The sequence below is a fragment of the Callithrix jacchus genome, chromosome 6, assembly GCF_049354715.1.
Source record: "Callithrix jacchus isolate 240 chromosome 6, calJac240_pri, whole genome shotgun sequence".
In the NCBI taxonomy this organism is placed as follows: domain Eukaryota; kingdom Metazoa; phylum Chordata; class Mammalia; order Primates; family Cebidae; genus Callithrix; species Callithrix jacchus.
In genome coordinates this window covers 29634787-29651503 of record NC_133507.1, presented here as the reverse complement: position 1 = coordinate 29651503, position 16717 = coordinate 29634787, and the positions used below count along the sequence as shown (strand labels likewise).

General features: G+C 38.9%; 1 protein-coding gene across 43 annotated transcripts in view; it reads right to left on the bottom strand.

The window, feature by feature from the left end:
• AKAP13 (A-kinase anchoring protein 13) overlaps positions 1 to 16717 on the bottom strand; it is a 378015-nt gene that overhangs the window by 217959 nt on the left and 143339 nt on the right. For 35 of the 43 annotated variants that reach the window (XM_078326966.1, XM_078326968.1, XM_078326969.1 and 32 more), the window contains one exon: positions 12514 to 12661. Coding sequence is in view for 39 of the 43 variants with exons in the window: in XM_035304036.3 (XP_035159927.2) it covers positions 12514 to 12661 (148 nt within the window). In the remaining 4 variants the exon portion in view is untranslated. Of the gene's footprint in view, positions 1 to 532; positions 910 to 12513; positions 12662 to 16717 lie in introns of all 43 variants that reach the window. The other 8 variants (XM_078326957.1, XM_078326956.1, XM_078326960.1 and 5 more) reach the window with 1 other exon arrangement.

Genomic DNA, 16717 nt, shown 5'->3' with positions numbered 1-16717 from the left:
CACAAATTTCTCCTCCTAAAAGATACCCCTCTCCTTCCTCTTGAGCTCTGACGGCACTTTTCCAAACTTCTTAAAACTCCATTTTCAGCTTTTAACATTATTTGCAAATGCCAACTCCCTTAACAAAGAGCACTAACTGTGTGCCCCAGCTTTCACTATGGCTATAACGTAGTATCTGGAACTGAACAGGCTTGAATTTCAACTAGGGGCTATGATTTGAACAAATTTAAGAAAGAAAGCTCAAGGACCTGCAAGTAGCTACTGAACTAAATTAGATCTGAAAACATGACAGGGAAAAAAAATTACTCATACAAGTTAAATAGGAAGAATTTTACACAGTCATTAGCACTTGCTTTATTATCACAATACAAAAGCTCACATGACGAAGCACTTGGAAAAGCACATAATTACTTGATTCTATTTTACTATTATGAGCAATCCAAGGCCTAAAAAAAAATAATGATTTTTGTTCTCAGATACACTTTCTTTCTCATCTCAATCACTAATGTAATGAGGACTTAAATGAAATTACCTGGTTTGCATGAGGATAATGCAATGCTGGGGCTAGGAGCCCAATTCAGGAAATGCAAACACACCGAGGACTCCATGATGCCCAGTGTACAGACTGGCAGGCACCTCAAAAGTGGTGGCTGGAGGCAGCAAGCTGCAGGCCACTCCAAAGAGCTTGGCTGGAGCCAAGTCAGCAAGATTTAACATCACATGTCTACAGGTAAGGCCTTATTAAAGAATCAGGCTTTCTTTTGAATTGTTAGCCTCACAGAATTAAATCTTTCCAATATGCAGAATGCACTCATCACAATTAACACTGTATTTCCTGTTTTCACACGCTGATCTCAAATACCCAGAACTATGCTCCTATCCATCATCCTTCTTCCACAAAGTATCTTTCTGATGACAAAAAGAAAAGAAAGTTGAGTTAATATTTTTGTTGTTTGGGTGAATGCCACTTTATGCTCTGCCTAACCCTAACCCTGACTCATCATGGGCACCCATGCATGCGTCACTTCTCTGAATCTCTAACACATCCAGACTGCTGTTCAGACTGCTAAGGACGTGGAGGGAAACCCTCTACATAGCCCCTAAGACTGAATTTCCATACAACGGGCACAGGCCGACACAGGTTTCAGACTTGGAATCAACGAAGCTTTCTGCTGTCCTTGAAAGAGACAATGTTTTTTCCATGTAATCAGAATAATAAGTAAGTTGATTTTTCACATGCTTTTTTCCCAGGGGCCTCCGGCCTCCTTAAGCCCTTCATCCTGTGGCAAAAGAAATCTCTCACTGCTGTATAATCCTAGGATGGTAGGAAATATTTACCAACCAAGTACCTATTACACGTCAGGCATCTAACATGTCATTTCTCTCCATAACAATTTTATGAGGCATATGTTGTCCTCAATATATAGATGAGAAAGTGGTACTTAAAGAACTAACCTGTCCCATGTTACACATATATTAAGTGCAGAATTCATTATTCAGAGTCAAGGCTGATAGCAAAGGACATGACCGATTAAATCATGATCCAAGGGTTTTGTACCACATTGCCTGTAAATAGACAACGTATTTGAAGAGGACTAAGGCTAAGAACTCAGTCCCTGCCTAAGAGGAGCCTAACACTTGGAATGTTGGGCCAGTATGACCTTTAAGAAAGAATAATTGGTTCAGGAAACAAGAAGATAAGTCTTCACGTGAACAATGAATCCACACAATACTCCCACTGCCTTCCAAGTCAAATTATTTCTAAGAAGGCTACAGGAAGCTGAAGCATCCTCTGCCTGGTGTGTGTGTGTATAAGCATGAGAATATGCACATGCATGCACACTTTATAATAATGTATATGTGGAATTTATACATTTAATATATGAAAGAGAATGGGGGAAAAAAACAGTATTTCTTTGAAGGGCAGCCAACCTAACTACACAGACATCAATGTTAGCAGAAAACAAGCCAAATGATTTGTCTATTTTTCTAGCAGAAAATATTTCTTTTAAAATATTCTCTAACATCTGACTCAGTTTTGTTCGAGAGCTAAAAGCTAGACATCCATAAAGTCCATGCACTATGATCAGAAGGTGAAGATGAGTAAAATAAGGAGTCTCAACTCCGCAGAGATTTATGGTCCACAACAGAGAATCAAACAAGCTACAGGTAACTATAATGTAAGTGAAAATGAGAGGAGTTCTACAAGAACTTTCCTAATATCTAAATACAACGCAACTTGCAAAGAGGAGTAGTGCATTCCATATGTGGGCAAAAGCAGGAAGATTTCACAAAGGAGATAGCAATTAAGGACTTAGGCCAGGCACAGTGACTCATCCCTGTAACCCCAGCATTTTGGCAGGCCAAAGCAGGTGCATAACTTGAGGCCAGGAGTTTAAGACCAGCCTGACCAACATGGCGAGACTCTGTCTGTACTAAAAATAACAAAAATCAGCCAGGCATCCATAGTCCTAGCTAGTAGGAAGGCTGAGCAAGAAGAACAGCTTGAATCTGGGAGACAGAGGTTACCATGAGTCAAGATCGCGCCACTGCACTCCAGCTTGGGAGATAGAGACCCTGTCTCTAAATAAATAAATAAATAAATAAAATCTAGAAGGGGCTCCTAAGTTCTTTAATATTATCAGCCAAAACAACATACATAGCCTCACTTAATTTCCAAATAAACTTACGGCAGATGGATGGTGAATGATGGGTAAAATGATGGATGCATAAAGCGATACGTATGTCAGTCAGGAGAACTGCTTTAAAGAAGAAATGGTGTGCTTCATCAATGCAATCAATGTATAGCACTATCCCATTTATTGAGAATTAAGCTAATCTGTAAACTTCTGAAAGTTATTTAAGGTAGATATGAATAAATGTCAATAAAGACCAAAATTTCACAATTCAATGATGACAAGTAATTTGAGATCCAAACTGAATTATGCCTTCAAATCTTTAATTTGCAATGCCTTAGAAGAGAGATTACATTATGTAGAGTATCCACAGCCCTATTAATATAACCAGTCCTTATCCTTTCTTATTAATCTCCTTCCTCAAGTCAATGCAAAGATGAGAAACCTGAACCCTTGAGTCAGAAAGGGAGTCACAATACCACTAAAAATAAACATCAGTCACACAGCAAAAAGCCATGATGAAGCAATGCTACCTTACTCAAAACTGAAGTGCAGAAGTAAAGTATCTGCACAGAAATCTGTCTGGAATTGCTAAAATGACTGTTTACTTAGGCAGAATGGGATAAGGACGAATCACAAAGAGAGAAACAGAACAAGGGGGATGGGTATGTGTGTGTGGGGGGGGGGGAGTTGTGCTCGGCAACACCAGTATGCTTATCTCTTCCAGCTGCATTAACAGAGTCTGTTAGCAGGTTATGTGTGAGCTACTGTCAGCTCTATTTGTGTATAATTGTATAACAGAGAAGGCAGAATGTCAGAAGTAGCCGTCAAATAGATACCTGAAACTGTCCAATTGTTAATCCAATGTTTTCCCTTCAGACATGAATTCAAAATCTGAAGGAGAAATAATTAATCATAAGTAATATGTAATAAGTAATTTATGCTATAAATCTGGAGTTTATTTGGTATGATTAGAGGCTTCTTTTTCAAAAGAAACCCTGAGGGTTAAAAGATGAGTGGGGAACTCAGGGTTTCCTGGATCAGTCTTTATTACCTTACCTTAAAGATTACACTGGAAGCGTTAGTACTGATCAAGAATAAAGTACCTCGCCCTACTGTCTGGAAATCAACCGCACAAGGCTGGCAGGCCTACCCTCTCAAAGTAATGTTTCCTATTACACTCAAGTGGCTCTCAGGATTTTTTCTTAATTCCTATAACCTTTCTGATAAAGTATGGGAGGGGAGAATCAGCATTTTTTTAAAATGTTATATAATACAGACTCAAACCTCTTACTATCATAAATTAGCTCTAGAGACATGACTATTTGCAGGAGGGCCGTTAGTCCTATGATTGTCTTTGTAGATACGGACTTCAGGGTTATTAACAACGTCTACAATTACACTGCAAGGACATGGGGGGATGGGAAACCATATCCAATTTGATATAGAAACCACAAACTAACTTTCTGCATGAAAACATAAGCTGCAATAGGAAGAAGAATAGCAGGATTTTCAGTTAGTTCCATGGTGTTTTTCCTTTGATTCAATTTCCTGGTAACAAGAAAGGAAAATAAAAAACCCAATCTTTTTTTAAGAAAGGAAATTCTGAAAATTCTGAACTCATGAAGGCAGCTACTCTAGAGAATTTAGAGAGGAGAAAGAGAGAGGGAAACTACTGGAAGAAACATTGCCCAAACTTTAATTCCATATTTTAAATTATGAATTAATTTCTCAACTTCTCACACTATCAAGTCCAATTACAAGATAAATGTAAAATAAATTATGGGGTGGGAGAAGTCTGTTCCCAGCTGAATAAACTGTAGGGACCCTCCTGGAGTATACTGGCAAATGAGCCATCAAGCAGAAAATACTAGGTTTGAACTCCAGCTCCATTGCAACAGATTTGCTTATCCTAAGAAGGTCACTCAACCTTGAAGCCTGTTTTCCTTGTACACAAAATGAGAACATCATCAATCTTACGGATTGTTAAAAACATCAGAGCTGTGTACAAAGTATCTGGCATAAAATGGGCATCTAAAACTGATAGTTTTTATTATTAGCTATTAAAATGCTTCTGTTAGGTAACTCAAGGAAAACACATTCCTAATACTCCAAAAATAGCTCCTCAAGCATGGCCCAACAAAGCTTTCCATCAGCACTGCAGAACTAAAAAAAAGAAAGGAGGGAAACCATAAACAAAACACAAAGAGCACCTAGGTGAGAAACAAAAATTTAACTACCCACAGTCCTCTTAAAATCACCTAATCTACACCTTTACTATGCTGGCAGGTCAGGAGGTGTGTTTATGCAAGGTTGGGAGAGCTCTCCTGCAGGCTGCTTTTCAGTGTATGGAGCACCACCCACGAAACAAAATGTTGCTACTGATAAACAAAACGGCTGAAGCATGGCCCAAGAATTACTTCATTTCCTATTAAGCTAAAAGTGGAATGCATCCCAGTTGCGCCTTCTCTTTTGAGGATGAAACAATAGCAACTTTGTTTCATCAGCTATCCAAAAAGAAACACTACAAGTGTTTGCTGGGCTTGCCAAGCCCAGTCCCACACAGATGTCACCTAAGAGAAAGAATGATGGAAAATATAAAAATACCTTTATTACTTCAGTTTGGCATCAAAGTCTCTAAAAATTTGGTGTCTTTTTCTTCCTTAAGTGGCTACGACAGGGTTAAAGGAAACAAATTTTCAGTCTTCAGATCCAGACTCTATGGAAATAGAGTCTGTACATACGTGCAGAAGTATGTACACCCACTGGGTTTTGGTGATCTAATGGCAGATGTGCAAATTTGTTTTATGTGTAAAACATCTGTGTGTACAGGAGTACTGAATCAGAAGAGAACAAACAGCAGACACAGGAATTTCACCATGCACATTTTAGAGGAAGAAGGGGAGAGATTTCATGCTAAAAATGTGCTCCACTATATTCCAGCCCACACTTCTAAGACAGCGTTTCTCAGCCTTTTCTTCTGTTATCATCCCCCTACAGAGCCTTTTCAGACATATTCTCTATTGATCCCTCACCTCATGAAACTTTAACCACAGACATACCACAAATTTGTGTAACTGTGTTTTATATACACAGTTTGTTTTTTTGTTCCTCAAAAGCCAATTTTCACCTCCTTGGAAGAAAATCACTCTCTTAATATTGTATGCCCTAAGATTCCAGTGCTGTGTTCATGGTTCCAAAGTTATAAAACATATTACTTCCTAATAACATTACAACTAAAGATAGGAAATAACAGATTTTTTCCTCTTCCACTAGTTCTCAGTCTGTTTTTCCAGCATAACCACTTTATGTACTCACTAGCATAGGGACAGCAGTTAAGTTTTATAGAATATAAACTCTCATGTGTCTAGAGATAACCTTACAGTAAGAGTATTTCAGAATAGGGAGACTGTTAGAAAACGTCCAATAAAAATAACTGATTACACCTCAGCAGGGATTGCCAGAAAGGTGGGGTGGGGGTATCAGAATTCTCTAATTAAGCCCATTAAATTAAAAGTCTACAACTCCTTTTCTAATATGCTATTCAATTTGGTAATCATGGATGCCTGCTGATAGAAAGTAAGTCTTGGTTCATAAAAAATTAAAGATACCAGGCATGGTGGCTCACGCCTGTAATGGTAACACTTTGCAAAATGGAGGCAGAAGGATCACTTAACCCGGGAGTTCGAGATCAGCCTGGGCAACACAGGGAGACACCATCTCTACAAAAAAATAAAAGAAAGAAAGAAAGAAAAAAGAAAATCCACTCAAGATGGTGAGTGGTATTTGGGAGGGTGAGGTAGTAGGATCACTTGAGCCTGGGAGGTCAAGGCTGCAGTGAGCTATGATTGTGCCACTGTAACTTTAGCCAGGACAAAAGAGTAAGATTCTGTCTTTAAAAAAAAGAGAGAGACAGAAAGAGAAAAACAAAGATGTTAACATATTAAAACTGTCAGACCATTTGTTGCAACCTGGGCTGCAAATTTTTCCTTTAAACCCAAAAGAACTTCTAATCAGGTAAATGTATTCTCTTTTAATGACAAATTACTTTATAAAGTACCTTATCAGTGAGAAAGAAAAGAAAAATATAAAAGAGCTGAGTCAAATTTGGAGTCAATAAAGTTTTGTAGTTCTTCAAACAAGAACCCGTTCACCAATTGTAAAAATAAATAACAGATGTGCTGAAAAAGATTTCATTTTATGAAAGATTCTGCACCAACTTTTACAAAAATAATATTCAAAAATCACTAAACATCCTGTTCCATCTTTCATTCTGAAATCACTACTTGCTTGGTCTAAATTCAGTTTCATTAATAAAAATGAACACAATAAAACAGTACTCTATGCCTGCATCCCACCCCAACAATTATATTCAAAGGATGTCCAGATTTCTGTATGCTATTTGCCAATCATACCTCGGTCTCAGCTTTACCTCTAGAGGAAAATCACTGGTTAATGAAAATGTCATTTAGGGTTGTATTTTCTTTTTAATTGTTGTTGTTTTTTATTGAGACCAAGTCTCGCTCTGTCACCCAGGCTGACGTACAGTAGCACAATCTTGGCTCACTGCAACCTCCACCTCCTGGGTTCAAGTGATTCTTATGCCTCAGTCTCCTGAGTAGCTGGGACTACAGGCAACCACCACCACACTCAGCTAATTTTTGCATTTTTAGTAGAGATGGGGTTTCAACCATATTGGCCAGGCTGGTCTCAAACTCCTGACCTCATGATCTGCCCACCTCAGCCTCCCAAAATGCTCGGATTACAGGCATGAGCTACCTACCACGTCCAGCTGGAGTTGTGTTTACTATGAAGGAGCAATAATGGAAAATTTTATTTTCATTTATTACTAAGGCAATACCTTCATTATTAGAAGTATAATTCTATTTCAAGCTATGTTTCAAAGAAATTATATATATATTTTTTTGAGACAGAGTTTCGCTCTTTTCACCCACGCTGGAGAGCAATGGCATGACCTCGGCTCACCACAACCTCCGCCTCCTGGGTTCAGGCAATTCTCCTGCCTCAGCCTCCTGAGTAGCTGGGATTACAGGCACACGCCACAGTGCCCAGCTAATTTTTTGTATTTTTAGTAGAGATGGGGTTTCACCATGTTAACCAGAATGGTCTCGATCTCTTGACCTCGTGATCTACCCACCTCGGCCTCCCAAAGTGCTGGGATTACAGGCTTCAGCCACCGCACCCGGCCAAGAAATTATATTCTTAAACTGGCCACTTTCATAGGTGTTTTGAAAGCAACATTTTATTATAAAGCCTTGGTTAGCCTCCAGTATTAATCAGCACAAAGATGGATTTATTTTCAAAAGGGAGGACATTGTTTTCAGCCTTCAAAATGTTTTCATCGAAAATTACTATGCATCATACAAATAACATGCTTAGTGTAAACATTTAAACAATTCAAACAGAAAAAGTAGAAAGTCAAAGTTCACCTCTTTACTTGCTCTCTAATATGTTACCCCTTATGATTAATCTATTTTATTTTTAAAAGAAAGGGGAAATCATATCATAGTGACTTTAAAAGGCCTTTACAATTTCTTTGTACTTACACACACACACACACACACAGGGGGGTGGAAGGGGAGGGTGGCGAGGGGCAAAGACAGGGACAGACACACATAACACTTCAATGTAAAGACATAAGAAAACATTTTAAAAAATGAGAAAACAGATGGGTGGGAGACGGGCCTGCAATTTCAATATCCAAAGTCAAAAAAATTTATTAGGAGATAATTTAGAATGTCTACTTGTCAATCCTATTTGGGGAAAATATTGATTTGATAAAAGGTTACAGACTAACATCAAAAAGTAGCTGCCTTGGCCGGGCACGGTGGCTCAAGCCTGTAATACCAGCACTTTGGGAGGCCGAGACGGGTGGATCACGAGGTCAGGAGATTGAGGTCAACATGGTGAAACCCCGTCTCTACTAAAAATGCAAAAAATTAGCTGGGCATGGTGGCACGTGCCTGTGATCCCAGCTACTCAGGAGGCTGAGGCAGGAGAATTGCCTGAACCCAGGAGGCGGAGGTTGAGGTGAGCCGAGATCGCGCCATTGCGCTCCAGCCTGGGTAACAAGAGCGAAACTCTGTCTCAAAAAAAAAAAAAAAAAAAAGGTAGCTGCCTTCTGAAAGTCAATCGATATTTTGGTTTTACGAAAAACTAAAATGCTACAAAACCCTGACAGTGAAACATACAGAGAACTTAAAGAAAAATCAGATCCAGAAATCTGGATGAAACATGACATTAAAAGCAAGAACAGGCTGGGCACAGTGGCTTACACCTGTAATCCCAGCACTTTGGGAGGACAAGGAGGACAGATCATGAGGTAAGGAGTTCAAGGCCAGCCTGGCCAAAATGGTGAAACCTCATCTCTACTAAAAACACAAAAGTTAGCCGGGCATGATGGCAAGGGCCTGTAATCTCAGCTACTCTGGAGGCTGATGCAGGAGAATCACTTAAACTCCACAGGCAGATGTTGCAGTGAACTGAGATTGTGACATTCACTGCACTCGGCGTCCAAACAAGACGTCGTCAAAAAAAAAAAAAAAAAAAAGGCTTTATCTTCTCTTAGCCAAAATAACTAGGAATTGCAGAGCTAGTCCCACATGTCATCAGAAAGAGTACAGAGGCATCCCTGTAGGCAGTCGCTGCTGCAAAAAGCAGACCATGCACGTTTATCCAGGAACTGGGAGGCACAGTGCATTGCATGGACTTTCCATGAAGAATCTTGACTAATTTGGCACTGCCCCCAGCAAACAGGAACTCTCAAGCTATCAGTGCAGCTAACTGATGCACAGAAACCATGAATGGAGCTCTGGCGTAGCTGGTGGGTGGGGGGGACACACCAAAAACAGCCTTCTTCTCCAAGCTAAGTATGCAATTCAAGAAGCCAGAGACTCCTTTTGAATGTACTTAAAAAAAAAAAAAAGGCCTGAGAAGGTTAATTATACGTGACTGTGGGTGTATTCACACACACACATCTTTCTAGAAGAGCAGCTTCTGGGAACCAGGATGTGTGACAGTAAAAATGTTGTTCGAGCAAGTGACAGCTTCCTAGAACAAGCCTTCTTAGCATATACCAGTGAGCAAAACAAACAAAAATCCTTGTCCTCATAAAGCTGACACTTTAGTTGGGGCAGACAGAAAAGAAGTAAGGTAAGTAAAATACATGTGAGAAGTTGAAAAGCACAATGGAGAAAACTAACACAGGAAACGGGGATAGGAAATGTGGAGAGGAGGCGGCTGGGTACATTTATAAGCTGTACCAAAAGGCCTCATTGAGAAGGTGATAGCTGAGTACAGGCCTGAAGGAAGGGAAGGCACAAGTCCAAGTCCACAAAGGCAGATTTTAAAAAGTTTAGTTCCAGGCTAGAAAATTTACCCCATGATATAAACAAGAAATTCAAAAGAAATTAACTTTCAAAATATCCCTATCTCTACCCCTCCACAATAAATTACCAACTAAACCAAATGACAGTCGCTCAAAAAGACAAGTAACCAGAAAAATCTCCTATGTAATGAGTAAGGCAATAGGGTCCAGTCAGGAATCTCCTTTGCTTAGTTACCAGATCTTCTACTACACCAACCAAAGATCTCACTGGTACCCTTGCACACATACCAAAGACTCACATGTTAAAGCACTGCCTTACTCTGCATTTGGACTTCCAGAGGTACAAGAAGGTCTTTCAAGGACTCTACTCCTTTGGTTACCTCTGCTGTGATGAGGCAGCTCATATCAGCTGCCTGACTAAATTCAGGTGGGGAGCAGAATGTTCAGGCCAATGGGATGGGGGAGTTATCTGACCTCATAACCATGATGGAAAATACTGGGATGTGGGTAAGAAAAGAAATGATTAGTCGAAAAGGAAGAAAAGCTAGGTACTAGTTAGGACTCCAGGGTGAAAGCTAAGAGGTCAGGACTGAGGATTCGGACCAAATTAGCGGAAAGGAGCAGAGTGTAATTCCCATTCTGCTTGGCTTGGGTAGGCAGGCCAAGAGTACTTACACTGACATATATAAAAGAATCAAAGTCAAGGGAAGAAATGTGAACTAGAGTTCAGAAAGGTAAGCTGAGGACAATATACAAGGATCTAGTACAAACTCAGAGCTCCAGGCTGTCATACAAGTTCAGCAACTCCAGGATAGTAATGGCCTGTTGCCCATCCTAATTTAAGGACTTTACCAGTAAAGGAGTAAAGGCTTCCAGGCACATCCCTCTGCACAAAGAGAACAGACTTTGTTGGGATTTGTAACCGAGGATCACAGTTAGGACAGAGGGCATCCTTGTTATATCTGCCTCTTCCCTTATATATGCTTGCAATCTCCTTGTATCAACTTGTATGTTCTTTCCAGATATATATGCAAACACAGGTATATGACCCTAAAGAGTTCCTAATATAGGAAGTATTAAGTTTATAAAAATTACCTAAATTCCTTTCCTAATGAGAACTGAGTCATGGACTGATTGATTATACCTTGGTTAAGAAGCGGTTTCTCCCTATCACCAACACATAATAAATTTTCAGCAATGGTGATACTGGATAGCACCTGCTAGAGAGTACACCTCAAGTTCCAGAGAAGACTTTCTGATATGATATACATCACAGGAAACAAAATGACTGGAACTATGAGTCGCAAGGACAGATACCTGATACTTTTCAGAAGAGAAAACAGTATCTATCCTGAGAGCCTTCTTTTATTTTCTGTCCATAAAAATTTGGAAATAATATACCTAGGGACTCTCTAGAATATTTAAATCCTCTAATTTGCAACAGCATTTCTTTTGCCAAGTAGGAGGATAAATACAGCTTTCAACGGTCATAATCCCGGTTCCTAAATTAAGTCATAATTTACAAAATTTGGTAGCTGGCTGACATAAAAGCAATATACATAAAATGGCACAGCAATAAAAAACTGGCAATCTGCTCAACTACCAGCAGGACCAGACATTCAAACTGCTTTATAAACTAATAATTTTTTAACACTACCTATACCAACAAAGTAGAATCAATGTTGTATTACAAAGCTGGTTTTAAAAAAATATTTCAGTAAAAACTGTATCTGTCTTGTTCTCTAAAGGAAAACAGCTAAAAATGTTGGCAGTTTAGGAGTTCCCTCTAAATGTGTCCTTTTTTGAATTCTGATGAAAATTGGTCAACGGTGAACTTTGAAGCAGGGTCAGTTAGGCAAAGAAGCTCTTCTCCAAACACAAATCAGTATGTCTTCTGGTGATGAGATTGGTAAGAGATGACCATTACTTTATTAGCCTTTTCTGGTGAAGCAGCAATGGCTTAATGACTTTGTAAGAATTTTTTTAAAGTAAACATTTTCTTCTTAATTCTGTTAAAGTCGTAAATGTAACAACGATTAATTATAGTTCATTCCATCATGAACTATAATTTGTTAACTTGGGGAAGAGCTGAGTTTATGAAACATTTTGTTAAGCTTTTCCATCACAGATACTGAGGAACGTGTTACTAATTATGTTTTACCTTTTGGTTTTGCCACTATGAATTTTCAGAATCAGAGTTGCAGTCCCACCGTAGTAACCATGTGAGCACTTGAAACCTCCACTTATATTTTATTTTCCCAAAATCTCACCGCTGCCATTAATATTTTTGCTGGTCTTGATTTTTATCTTTCAATTTACAATGTTTTATTTCATTTTGTTTACTTAGGTTCAAATTTTTGTGGAATATGCAAGATATAAACAAAACAGAGTACCTATGTATTTAAAAGATCTGACAACAACGGTTATATTATCCTGGTTCACGCTTCCTGTCACTCTATACTAATAAACATACAGTAAAAGTGTTTAAAAACTAGGAAAAGCTAGTAAGGATCCCATTCAAACACTTACCAGGAGTAATTGTCTCCAATGTATCAGAACTGACCTTCCGAGTACTTGCACAGTGATGGAGGGTGGAACCAGAAAATACCAAGTAAAATACTACATCATCTGCAACTTTGTCCTCTTCAGCAAGCAACACTGTAACAACACAATCACCCTAGGAAAGGAAACAATATAGCAAGTTTACATTAGTAAGGTTCCTCTTCACAGCCTTCATCAAACCTCATATGTAAGGGAAAGTCAAATATATCTAAACTATGCCCCCATTCTAGTCGGTTGAAACAAGTATAAAGATTGAGCACTAATGTGCCACGCAACCTTCTAGGCATTCACAATACAGAAAGAACCTGAAAATAAGATCCTTCTCTCCTCTTTAAACTTATATTTTACTGGAGGTGATCAGACAAATAAGTTAACCAACAAGATGAAGGTAAAATTTACTTGGTAAGTGGGTTAAAAAGGGGAGAGGGTAGGGGGAAATATAGAAGAAAATCCAAGAATAAGGCAGAGAGGATGGAGGGGATATAAGAAATGGACATATCCTCGTACTCAGAAGGTTCCTTAACTGCTGTGTTCCAGTTGACAATAATTCTCCACATTCTATACCCCATAAATCATTACCAAGTCCATACATTCTCCAGCAAAAGTAGAGAGACTCTAATAGGCTTGCCTGGAAATGGCAGAGTGCAAAGAGGATGAGCTTGGGCTCCAACCTAGATGCATAGCAGACTACAACATCTAGGTTTGTGGAAGTATATGCTATGATGTTTGCACAATCAAAAAAATCACCTAATGCCACATTTCTCACAACAAAGCCCCATAATTTAAACAACTCATGACTATATAGGAAAACTCCTGAACATATGTTGTTCAACTCTCAATCTGTGATTTTTTTTTTTTTTTTTGAAACGGTGTCTTGCACTATCACCCAGGCTGCTGTAGTGCAGTGGCGCAATCTCAGCTCACTGCAATCTCTGCCTCCTGGGTTCAAGTAATTCTCCTGCCTCAGCCTTCTGAGTAGCTGGGACTACTGACACATGCCACTATGCCCAGATAATTTTTTTGTATTTTTATTAGAGACAGGGTTTCACCAGGTTGGCCAGGATGGTCTTGATCTGACCTCGTGATCTGCCCACCTCAGCCTCAGAACATGCTGGGATTACAGGCGTGAGCCACCGCATCCAGCCTGCCTATGATAATATTTTTAATCTATTACAACAGGAGGCTGCTTTTCTAATAATTTATATTTTCTGACCATCTGGCATCACTATTCTTCTTTATCCACCCCTACAATAATCCCACAAAATCAGACAAAAATCTTGGGCCAATAACTCTGTCTATGACTTTCCCACTATCAGAAGGTAAGACATCTTTGTCTTTTACTTATTCATTCATTCATTCATTCATTCATTCATTCTGAGACAGAATTTCCTTCCTGTCACCCAGGCTGGAGTGCAGGGGTTTGATCTCGGCTCACTGCAACCTCCGACTACTGAGTTCAAGAGATTCTGGCACCTCAGCCTCCCAAGTAGCTGGGATTACAAGCATCCACCACCAGGCCGGGCCAAATTTTTCTGTATTTTTAATAGAGACAGTGTTTCATCATGTGCCAGGTTTGTCTTGAACTCCTGATCTCAGGTGATCTGCCCACTTCAGTCTCCCAAAGTGCTAGGATTACAGGAGTTAGCCACTGCACCCAGCCGCAAATATCCTTTAGTAGTTTTTATACTTTTTTTTCTTCTTAAATCAAGGGCAGTGGCTAAACATAGTCTATGAAATACAGTCCAAATTATTAGCATTCTCCCAATTACAAACTATGTAATCCCTGTTATAACCATAACAAAAGATTGTAAAGTATCAAGGTTTAAAGCACTGAGATTTAATATTATATAAATATTAATAATGCACTACAGAAAAATCAATTTAGAGAAGGCCAGAACATTTTAGCCTCATAATTAGTGAAGTAAATTCTCATTATGTATAGAATATTTTTCCTTTCAATTTTAGCAACAATTACAGCCAACAAGAGAACCATACCACCCTGTGGTCACAATTTACTAAGCCCAGCAGCATAACTGAGCAGAAGGTACTTTTTTATTAAACACTAAAAAACAAAAATTATCAATTAAAACCTAGGAACCAGGTCTATTAACAAAAAATGCTCCAGTGGATCCATGAATACTAATATGACATCACAGTGGAGCATTCAAAAGTATTCTAATCCAAGGAACATCACAGTTGGTAAAACAGAATTATCACTGATTTCAGTTACTACTAAGAATTATACTTTAGTCTTGTTAATAAGATTTTTTTCTTGGAAACATTTTCAAAAAGCTTAGCCTGGTAAAATGTGTAATCTCCTTCGGCATGATGCAACCAGTTAAAAAGATGTTTACAGCATGTATGAGAAGAGTTCATTTCTCAAGGTACTAAAATACCCTCATAACCTGAAAAAAGGACAAATGAAAAGTTCCATCCTTTGCAGCACGGGTTGGCAAAATATGACCCACAAGTCAATTCCAATCTCCCACCATTGCCTATTTTACATTTTGCAGGGGTGGGAGTAGGGGTTAGTGCTAGGGGCAAAAGAAGGCCTTTTAATCCTTTTGATGTGAAAATTACATAAAATTCAAATTTCACTGTCAATAAATAAAGCCCATTCATCTACCACTGTCCATGGACAGTTTGGCACTATAATGGGCCATAGAAGGTAATGATTACATGAGAACTTAGCCCACACCCTAAATTAATTACTATCTGGACTTTAAAAAAAAATCACTTTGATTTCTAACCTAGAATTCTAAGAATATATCTTTCTTTGCAAGATCAAGAATTTCATCCTCACGTAGGACCCAACATATTGCTAGGAGACACTCTGTGACCCAAGATACAAGTAGTATCTGGGGCCTTCCTTTGACTGGGGACAGAAGAGATGGCTAACATAGGCAGACGAATCCTTCTGGCGATGCTTTCAGTATGAACCTCTTTTTACAAGTCAGTCAGTTTTAAATTGCTTTCATACCTTTAATAGTTGAGGTTTTCTGTTGCTGTTGTTTGAGACAGGGTCTCACTTACTCACCCAGGCTGGAGTGCAGTGGTACAATCAGGACTCACCACAGCCTCCAGTTCCAAGACTCAAGTGATACTTCCCACTCTGTCTCCCAAGTATCTGGGACCACAGGCATGCGCCCCTACTTCTGGCTACTTTTTAAATTTTCTGTAGAGATTAGGTATCCCTATGTTGCCCAGGCTGGTCTCAAACTCCTGAACTCAAACAAATCCTCCAGCCTCGGCCTCCGAAAAATGTTGAGATTACAGGTATGAGCCACTATACCCAGCCTGTAGTGTGTTTGTTGTTGTTGTTCTTTTGTAATATTATGTCACACTACCTTATGCCCAAAATATTCAATAGAAGAGAACACAGAAGCTCCATTTCTAAGCCTCTTGAAAATTAGATTCCAAAGGCACCTGGAATTGAAAGTACCTATTTTCCTTGAAGGAGTATTCTCTGAACACTGATAAAGTCACTGAGAGCAAATAACAAACCGCATTTCAGCCACCCGACTCCCATTTACTCCTGCAGAACCAGGTACCTAGTATTACTTGAGATGGTTTTGAAAGATAAAATGGGTAGAAGGGTGATTTAAAAAACAAGGAAAAATAGATCTAGGTAACAATTTTTGTTGAGATGCTTTAATCCTACCATCCTTGAAGAATACCCTGATAATTAATAAATTACTCTGCTGTGCCTGGGAAAGACCGGCCTACAGAATAAATAGATCCATCCATCTGGCTACACAGTGAACAAGTCTGCCATGTTTCTAACTAAAATAAAATAGATTAACTTTTTAACAAGGGCAGTTTTCAAGACAGTCTCAATTATCATTTTAATTTGACCCAAACTTAGGAAGAACACACACCTGCATCACCCACCGCTCTCTTCCAATAATCTGAACTTCAGAAACAGCATGATCCCCTTATGCAGATGTTTTCCATATGTATTCATTAGTGAGAACTGTATCCCTCAAACTGACAATTTTTTCAGGGTCTTAGTTTTGTTGACAGGTGACACAAAAACAATGGAAAAGATATGTATACTAAGCCTTACTCTAAATATAGGTTAGCCATACCCCCCCCATATAAATAAACTGTGATCTAAAATATCACCTATCAATCAACTATTTGCAAATAAAAACAGGGGTTTTTTTGTTTT